This window comes from Patella vulgata, chromosome 8, assembly GCF_932274485.2.
Source record: "Patella vulgata chromosome 8, xgPatVulg1.2, whole genome shotgun sequence".
In the NCBI taxonomy this organism is placed as follows: Eukaryota; Metazoa; Mollusca; class Gastropoda; family Patellidae; genus Patella; species Patella vulgata.
The window spans coordinates 3,925,742-3,935,535 of record NC_065886.2 but is presented as its reverse complement, the minus strand read 5'-3'; the positions used below and the strand labels follow the sequence as shown (position 1 = coordinate 3,935,535).

The 9,794-nt window shown below is 37.0% G+C and overlaps 1 protein-coding gene across 1 annotated transcript; it reads right to left on the bottom strand.

The window, feature by feature from the left end:
- Positions 1-318: 318 nt before the first annotated feature.
- LOC126831158 (uncharacterized) lies at positions 319-6,957 on the bottom strand. Its single transcript, XM_050561839.2, has 9 exons — positions 6,498-6,957; positions 5,533-5,580; positions 5,113-5,324; positions 4,518-4,607; positions 4,065-4,392; positions 3,672-3,839; positions 2,855-2,983; positions 1,174-1,291; positions 319-568 (listed from the first exon to the last, which is right to left on the bottom strand). Exons 1-9 carry the CDS (start codon positions 6,832-6,834, stop codon positions 319-321), a joined length of 1,680 nt encoding a protein of 559 aa, XP_050417796.2. The 5' UTR covers positions 6,835-6,957.
- Positions 6,958-9,794: the final 2,837 nt, after the last annotated feature.

The window sequence follows — 9,794 nt, the reverse complement described above, 5'->3', positions numbered from 1 at the left end:
CACAGCGCGCACGTGCTAACCATTCGGCCATCCAACCCCCCTGAAATTTGAAATACCAGGGTATGGTTCACCAAAACCGAAATATAGAACGGTGTGGTTAAGCGAGATTACCAATCGAACGACTCTATTACCATTCGACTGAAACCAAATTCCAGCAGTGGGGATCGATTTTATGTCTTTCATTATAATTTGTATCTATCGATTTTCTGGCATTGATCGATAAATGATATTTATCGATTTGTTAGAAATTAAGATGAAAATATTGTTTTTAAAAGGAATGGAAATAAAACAAACACCTGTGATATAAATTCAATGTATTTATCCGATAATCGAATTGCCAGATTTGTAATAATAGCAGAAATGCAGTTTATGATTTTTGCTTCCACCATCATCATATGGATGAGCTCCACTGTTTCTATCACGGTTGGCGAAGTCATCATCATCCCAGGCCAGATATTCTTCTCTCACTGACATACCATGTACTAACTGGCATTCTCTGTTATATTTGAAGAGAAAGAAGGGTTTCTCGGTTGGTAGGAAGATTTTGTGGGTTGGTAAACTGTCACCTCTAAAATAGATACGAAATTATTTAGTTAAACATACATTATACAAGAGCTAAATCTGCCTATTGCAGTTGTTTCGTTAGGCCTGAAATGTTATGTAAATTATTAATTACACATTAATTCACTGATCCAGACCATCCCTAGCCTGCGATATCTACTTGTTTGGAATCTGCTGCTTAAAGCTTATTGATGATTAAATCAAAAATGGATAATCGAGACTATGTTTTTTATCGTACCGACTTTAGTAATGATGATCGAGGCTAGGTTTTAAATTGAATCGCTAAATTCTAGGTTCAGAGTGGATCAATTTGACTGAAAATTTCAGCAAATTCCCTTTACATTATCTAGCTTTTAACTATTATAGTCAGAACTACCAGCTCTATATCTAATCTTCCATAATGTATCTTTAAGGCCCCTCGCACCAAGAACGATTTGCTGGCAGACCAATGCGCCATTAGTGACAATCTCCAACGGAAACCATCCAGGTCTCAGAATTTCACATTTACCTATCCCTGTTTTTGTATGTGTTATTTATCGTCAAATTGGTAAGGCCGCTTTGCTCCGGATAGCCCTTTTGATGGTCCACATAACATTATATAACATGACTTACCGACAACAGAAATCTATACGTGTGTTTTTATCATATTCTCCATTAGGTAGTGAACCAGACTGATAATTATGGTTGTGGAAATCTTCATCATCCCAGTAGATAGATCCAGAAGCGAACCCTAAAATATTTGTTTCTACCCTTCAGATAACTGTATTATAAATAAGAGTCGACATTTTTAATTGTATTACAAATAACAGCCGTTGTTTTTAGTTTATAAGAGACAGCCGTTGTTTTTAATTTTTGAGACAGTTGTAGTCTTTAGTTTTTAAGAAACAGTCGCTGTTTTTAATTTTTAAGAGACGGTCGTTGTTTTTTAGTTTTTAAGAGACAGCCGTTGTTTTTAATTGATAAGAGACAGCCGTTGATTTTGGACAGTCGTTGTTTTTTATTTATAAGAGACAGTCGTTGTTTTTTATTTATAAGAGACAGTCGTTGTTTTTTATTTATAGGAGACAGTCGTTGTTTTTTATTTATAAGAGACAGTCGTTGTTTTTTTTTATTTATAAGAGACAGTTTTATTTATAAGAGACAGTCGTTGTTTTTTATTTATAAGAGACAGTCGTTGTTTTTTATTTATAAGAGACAGTCGTTGTTTTTTTTTATTTATAAGAGACAGTTTTATTTATAAGAGACAGTCGTTGTTTTTTATTTATAAGAGACAGTCGTTGTTTTTTTTATTTATAAGAGACAGTCGTTGTTTTTTTTATTTATAAGAGACAGTCGTTGTTTTTTATTTATAAGAGCCGTTGTTTTTAATTTATAAGAGACATCCGTTGTTCTTTTATTTATAAGAGACTACGAACTTGGAACTTATAATATATGCAACAAATGCCCTAAATCTTTCTATTACTTTCAATAAATTTCTCAAGTTTCTACACGTGTCACAATTAGGTAAATAAAATACTAAATAACTAATTCGAATACGGGTCATAAACAGCTTGAATACAGGTCATACACGGTTTGAATAAAAGACATACACGGGTCGAATAAAAGTCATACACAGTTTGGATGCAGATCACACACAGTTCATTGTATCATACAACCCAGACAATCGTTATCTTAGAGATGTGTTGGCGGATTCTAGGATGGGAGTTAATCTTGTTGTCAGTATCTTTATTGTTGCACAGTGTGGATAAATCAAGTTTGTCAGCGACCCCATTACAAAAAATAAAACAGAGAGAGAGAGAGAGAGAGAGAGAGAGACAGGGGGGGGGGAGATAGGGGGGTAACGTCCACTCGACAAAAAGTAGTCGCTAAAATTAGCCTTTTCGGAATTCGTGAGAAAAAGTCGGTCGAATTAGAATAAACATATTAGATTTGAGAGAGGGAAAGAGAGAGAAAGAGAGAGAGAGAGAGAGAAAGAGAGAGAGAGAGAGAGGGGGAGGGAGATGGGGTTTAACGTCCACTCGACACAAACTAAATCATTTCGGGACTAACACATGGTTCAATATTATTTCAATAATTCGTTTGCGCGCAGGGGTCTTTAGCAGTGGGTGGAAACCGGAGGACCCGAAAAAACCCCACGAGGTTGGACAGGCGACCCTACTCCTTGTCAAGAACAACCGGAATATGAAACCCCGCCAGTTGACTCAATGACAGGCCGTATGATACAGCCCGCATGTGCTAACCATTCGGACATCCCCCCCCCACAATATAAAACAATAAATTTGTTAAACAATACCTGTTGGACAGTTTCCATATTTTAATATACAGTAATCTCCTGCTGGCCAATTTACATCAAAAACATTGATAGTCACATCACCTTTCATACAGAAATTCATTGTCATATCTTCTTTATGACTAAACCGACCTAAACACAAATATAAATTATATTATTTTCCTTAACTGTTTTCACCACTTGCTTTTATTGATCGGGTTTATTAACCAAAATGATTGGATTGCTACAGACGAGTAAGCAAAATAGATAGGTGTAAATGATACTTGAATCTTTTCAGACCGAAAGATGTAAACTAAGCAACTCCTGTAGGACATTCTGATTTAAAGTAGCCATCTATATTCGTATGTCTTCAACATCCCATACAAACAATACAATATAAACCGAAGAGTACAGATGGTTACCGTAACAGGTCATGTCCTTGTTGTGCTTTACTACATTGAACAAAGTGAGGAAACACTGTCCGAAGAGTCGATAAGAGTATGATCAAATGGTCTATTTGATAAAATAAAACCAAGTACGAACAATCCAAACCATTAGACAAAATTCGAAGTCCTAAAAAAAACGGTATAGGCAAAATAGTGTAATCAGGCAAAATAGTGTAATCAGCATATGGACTGTTCACCGTGAACAAAATACACGACAAACAGTGGTAACAGGTGTCCGGAAGAGTAAGCCTTCCCTGTCTGGGACCAGGTGTAATTCGCTCCAGAGAGGGTCTATATCTACTGCATACTCCTATAGAAAGGTAAATATATGTATATGATTGGACGAGGAATTTCTACTGTTTGTATCTTCGGTACACATGTATATAACTGGTCACCTGAAATATGTATAGGACTCGACCAGGAGTTCTTATTGCGTGTATCTTCTGTATCTTGATGTCTTGATCCTTCATGCCACGTGACTCTACCAGAAGGACAGCCTGATGTTGATTTAACTAAACCATATGTTCCAGCTGGCCAGGTGATTGGAATCTTTAGTTCCGGATCTGACAACAAAAGAAAGTACAATGAAACCATATATTCCGACTGATTAAATTTCTGGATTTTAAGAAAAGGAATGTCATCGCAATAAAACATGAAGACAGCTATTGACGGAACTCTTAATGACCCATTACCGACAGATAATGACCGCCGATAAATGCAGGCATGTAAATAATTTCACCGTCTTGTGACATTTGTCACCATTTAGGAATGTAAAGTGTTTTACTAACCTGTAGCACGTGGTGCCATTTTAAAAGCAGCATAACCCTCTAAAGCTTTAAGCAGGTTATTTGTCTTTGATGTCATCTGAGTCTTCATAGTTGGACATGCTGACATGACATCTGGTGACCTCCAGTATATTGGGTTCAAGGCTGTTACTATGGTTTTGACCTTCAATGCAATCGGTTCCGGAAGTGTTGCATTGCCAGAGTGTAGAGTTGTTTGATGCTGTCCAAAACGTAGCTCATACTTATCACTCTGTTTGAATGTTTCGAAATTAACCCCAAGTGATGCACCAAATCCCATGTAGGATCCCCCAACAGAAAACCCAGTCCCTCCCTAAAATGTAAAATAAATTACAATGATTTTATTGCCCATATAGCTTTTGATATAGTGTCTCCCTTCCGGATTAATTCTAAATACCACTAAAATTGGGAAATATAAGAATAAACTTTATTACTTACACTTTTCTGTACATGTTGTATAAATTCTACCAATGAAGCCTGGTTTCTAACAATATTCTTAGTACCAAATTTAACTTGTATTGTAACATGCTACCAAATGATAAACAATTTATAAGATGTATTCAGTGCTGTCTATAAAACCAACAATTATAACCGAATCAAGTAACAAAGTAACAAGCGTGGAACATTTGTAATTTAATCTATTATATCGATTTGATTAAAAAGCAAAAAAAAAACAAAAAAAAAACCCAACAAAAACAACCCTATGACACGAAAGGAAAAGAAATGGTGTCCAGCGTCCTTAGTTTCTTCACCAGCCAGGCTAATGAAAACGGCAAATAACTATAAATGTAATAAACTCAAACCCATAAGCAAAGCAATACCATTTGGACTGTTGATTGCAACAGTTCCTTTTTATTGGTAAATGATATCAATATTACAAATGCACATACGCCACACAGCTGGTGATTTGCAGGAACTCTGAGCATCACAGCTAGCAGTATCAATTCGCATTAGTAAGCCCAGTCTAGTCGATATTTATTTAGGGTTTTTTTCTTCAAATTAATATATTTTACTGTTTTTTAAAAAGACTTACCGTACCCCACTCGTCAAGAAATTGCATATAACTTTTAACATTATAGTTAAGCGGAAGTTGGCAAAAAGCCGCTGCAAAGTTTCTAGTAACGGAATATCCATCAGCCATTGCCAGTTCCTCAGCAAATCGAGCACTTCCCAAATTACAGATGGTTTCATCGTCTTGTAATACTTGTCTGTTTTTGTTTATTTCGCTGTTTATTTGTTGGAATTCTTCAAATATGCAAGAACACGAAAATAAATATTGATTCTGATGCATGACAGGCTAATGCAGTATAATCTGTCCACAAAGGCACAACCAAATACTGGATCCAAAATATAATTAAATATATTGTCGAGGTGGCATACTCGATAAACGAGCGCACAAAGACAACAAATTTGTATTGCACTTTTGTATAAAGCAGATACTTAAAATACTTACGATGACTCAAACTGAATGAAAATTTTACCAGGTCAATATTACCATTTCCTGTAAGAGAGAGTTAAATGTGGTTTAACATCAACTTAATACAACAGGACTAACATATGGTGTCTTCGTCAATAATTCATTTTTGCGAATGTTTTTACTGGTATATTTACAAGGGTACTTAATAAGCTGGCCAATATTAAAATCACACATTGATTATAGAATTATTATGTTAAGACTGAATGCTAAATAGGGTTGAAGGTATATTGTTACATACTGTTTTAAAGAGAGAGAGAGAGAGAGAGAGAGAGAAATGGGGTTTAACGTCCACTCGACACAACCGGGTCATTTCGGGACTAACATATGGTTTAATTTTATTTCAATAATTCGCTTGCGCATAGGGGTCTTTAGTAGTGGGAGGAAACTGGAGGACCCGGAGAAAACCCACGAGGTTGGACAGGCGACCATACTCCTTGTCACGTACAACCGGGGATTCGAAACACATTCTGTTTTAAGATCCAATCTGTAATGTATTGACAATTGTTTTAGGGACATATTGTTGTATGTGATTAAGGAGGGCGTGTGGGCATTACTTGACATTATGAATCTTTAAGTTAAAATAACTCATTTCTAATATTGCTATCAACATTATGAATCTTAGAATAGCCCATTTTTAATAGTGCTATCGACATTATGAATCTAAAAATAACTCGTTTCTAATAGTGCTATCAACGTGATGAATTTCATACTGACAGCGCTATCAGAAATGTGTTATTTTAACATGCATGTTGTCTAGCAGTGCCTTTCCTTAAAATAATAAACAAGATATAATTTAATGAGATACCCACCGGAAGACTCTACTCCGGAACTTAGTTTAGTTTGGTATGATTTGGCAGTTAGGGGTTACTCTGGGGTTGAAATAACTTTATAATGGGTATTGTCGGGCAGTATTTAATTTCAGTATTTAATGAGATACCCACCTGAAGACTCTACTCCGGAACTTAGTTTAGTTTGATAAGATTTAGCACCATAAAATATATCTACAGATTGGCTCCGCAAGCAACTCAAACTTAACTTGTACAACACCTCTTTTGGAACGGGTGTTGAAGGTACCGTTGTCAGCTGGAATATCTGCCTTAGGGTGTTTAGACCGGGATCGACTCCTCCTCCACTTCCCCCATCCGGATTCCCTGTCAACAGATTATACCCGATTCCGACAAAGTCAATGCCGTGGTATACGACACCACTTGACAATTGGCCGACCAGTAATAGCAGCAGTAGCTCCAGTATCTGAAACATATATGTTCTAAATGGCATTTCGAAAGAAAAGTTGCATTTTTCTTTTTGATACAAATAGTTGTAACTTCAACAACTGAGACACGCACGTTTCAAATTATTACAGTAGCTTCAGTTTCTGAAACATACATGTTCCAAATGGGATTTCGAAAGAAAAGCGTTAGAGTTGTTACTTGTGCACAAAGTCAGCATCACGGTTTTCGATAAAAATAGGTGTAGTTCATCTGGATTTTCCAGCGTGGTTCCCTCTTGTCAGTGGTGCAGAACAGAGGGCCTGATAATGGACACCACATAGTTCTTCAGATGGGACGAAACACCGAGGTACTGTGTACACATATGCGTGCATGTAAAAGAACCCATGGCAGATGGAATTGATGTAAGACTAGGCCATGGCGCCGCTGTCCGGGCAAATGTCAATCATAACACACTGTATGACGTGTGCCCGTCTTCATTAGCTTCATTAGCCAAGTCGGGAGCATTGCCAACACCCCTCTCTCCCTTCTCCCCCCCCCCCCTCTCTCTGTCTCTCTCTCTCTCAAATCCTAAATGTTAATGGCACACTGTTCTTGCCATCTTTTAATATTTAATAATAATAATATTATAGAACATGACATACCTTTAGATCAGCCATTGTGGTAAATAGAAGTGTGTTCAGATTGAATAATGCAACACGTGTTTATCATGGCCCACATTTTAAAATAAACAAAAATAAAAGATAAAAATTTACTTTACAATGTTCTACACTATCTGTCTAAACCAAAATAACGCAAACAAGATAACGATAAAAGAAATTGTTAAATGTCTTGGATATAAGTTAAACTATTGGTTAAAATAAATACCTCACAATTTCAGAGGGGATCACGTGGCTAAGTGGGTAAGACGCTGGCTCGCTAGCTTGGAGGTCAGGTGTTCGATCCCTGCATTGGCCGAGAAAGTTCATCAAGATTTTCTGGCGTGGTTCCCCCTTGTCAGTGATGCAGGACTGACGGCCTGACAAGGACAGCTGTGTAGTCCTTCGGATGAGACGAAAAACCGAGCTCCCGTGTATACATTTGAATGCACGTAAAACATCCCTTGGCAGTTGGAATTCGATATAAGAGTAGGCGATAGTGCCGCTGCCCGGGCAAAATTTCCCTCATAGCACACTGTATGGCGTATGCGCAGCATAGGAGCAGAACACTAGGACGTTAAACCCCATTTCATTTCATTTCATTTCACAATTTCAGTGACGTTGTTCAACATTTCTTGATTGACACTAACTGACGATTTACTTTTTACTTGTGGTCTAGTTTATTGAAAGAACCGGATTTTAAATATTAGAAATGCGAAACGGTCCTTAGGTGTACTCGCATTTACATATTTATACTCAGAAACAAAGCACATGGGTTAAGAGCGTAAAATGCCCTACTAATGCTAAATAATTGGAACTAATTATTGAACGTAAATATCTTTGGTTTCCTGACTTGGTTTACTAGATTTTATGCGTTGTTTCAGCTATGACCTCTATGGTGTTGTTACAGTAATGGACTCTATGGCGTTGGTACAGTAATGGACTCTATGACGTTGTTTCAGCTATGGACTCTGTGACGCTGTTTCAGCTATGGACTCTATGGACTATATGGCACTAATTAATCAAAGTAACCCTTATGTAGCAAGTAACACGAGGACAACATTACAGGCTCTTAAGCCACGGATTCTGGTTCTTAATGGTATGTATGGAAAGTATACAAATTGTGGATGGACATTGAATTTTAACTCTAACCAAACTTAGGAGCTTTCGGAAAGGGGGGGGGGGCTCTTAGACACACAAACCTTCCGACTGGCCTTTCCAAAATGATCTTAGGGCACAATATGTTTTGATTAAATCTCACTGGGCTTCCGATTACTAATAAAAGAGATGAAAACCACAGTCAGTTTTACAAATAGACTCTCCTTTGCTGAATGAGGAGGTGGTAAAAGCAGGTCTGACAAAACTCGTCAATATTTTTATTTTAAATCCCGAAGGAACGGAATAATAAATGCATTTAGGGATCTGTGATTAGATAAATGGACATGTTAGTTACTTTTATAAACCTGGTGTGATGACGAAATACACCTTTATTCATTTTTTAAGTACCTTTTTGGGGTCCACACAAGGCGTTAAAAAGGATGACGATTTCAAAAGCTGAAATCCTATAAAGTGGGAGTTAATCGATGATTTTCCAAAACATCAAATACGGAAAGGGAATCGCAACAAAATGTAACTTAATATTAGATTTTTATGGATTGAGTGTTATTTCGCCATGGTTTATTTGGTGGATTAAGTGTTATTTCGCTAAGATTTATTTGGTGGATTAAGTGTTATTTCGCTAAGATTTATTTGGTTCGTCCTGGAATTGAATTGATGATCATTAATGTCATACCACTCTTTAATCCTGGCATATATTGTACTCCCCAGTTAAAACTTGTAATTGTGTGACAGTATTGAGTCTTTGAATCAGATTCTTGACGACAAGATGGCACGAAGCGTCTATAACATCTGTCGCAATGTAACAATTGTCCGGTCATTTCACCACATAAATATCTTGATAGTAATAGAAATAGATGATATACGTATTGTGATTATCCATTCCCTACCAGTATTTCTTGGACCAGGTCCCCAACCACAACTCAGCTTCTTCTCGGGGGGAGGAGGGGAGGCGACGCTCTTAAAAAAATGCCTAGTTGTGCCCCGATTGATCGACATGACACGACAATTCCAAGATGGCTGCTATTCTCAGTTTCTGGTCCCTACTACGGTGGCACTTGTTTACATAACTAAAATAAATGAGGCAATTATTTCGCATTTCTCATTTTTGGGTGCACTTTGAAGAATGGATAGTGTAACATGAAGCTAAAATCAGTTTATCTTTATATATGTTTCGACTAGGGACCTTGGGGTCCATGTTTAATTGAAAAAAATATTTATTCATTGGGAGGCAGACCACCATTAAACTTCACCA

Bases quoted from the DNA above. Each gene is read 5' to 3' on its own strand.
- LOC126831158 (XM_050561839.2), bottom strand. From the start codon at position 6,834: ATGCCATTTAGAACATATATGTTTCAGATACTGGAGCTACTGCTGCTA. The intron at 5,325-5,532 runs GTAAGTATTTTA...GCATATTTGAAG, and splicing joins TTCATTCAGTTTGAGTCATC to AATTCCAACAAATAAACAGC. The intron at 3,840-4,064 runs GTTAGTAAAACA...TTTTGTTGTCAG, and splicing joins AATGGCACCACGTGCTACAG to ATCCGGAACTAAAGATTCCA.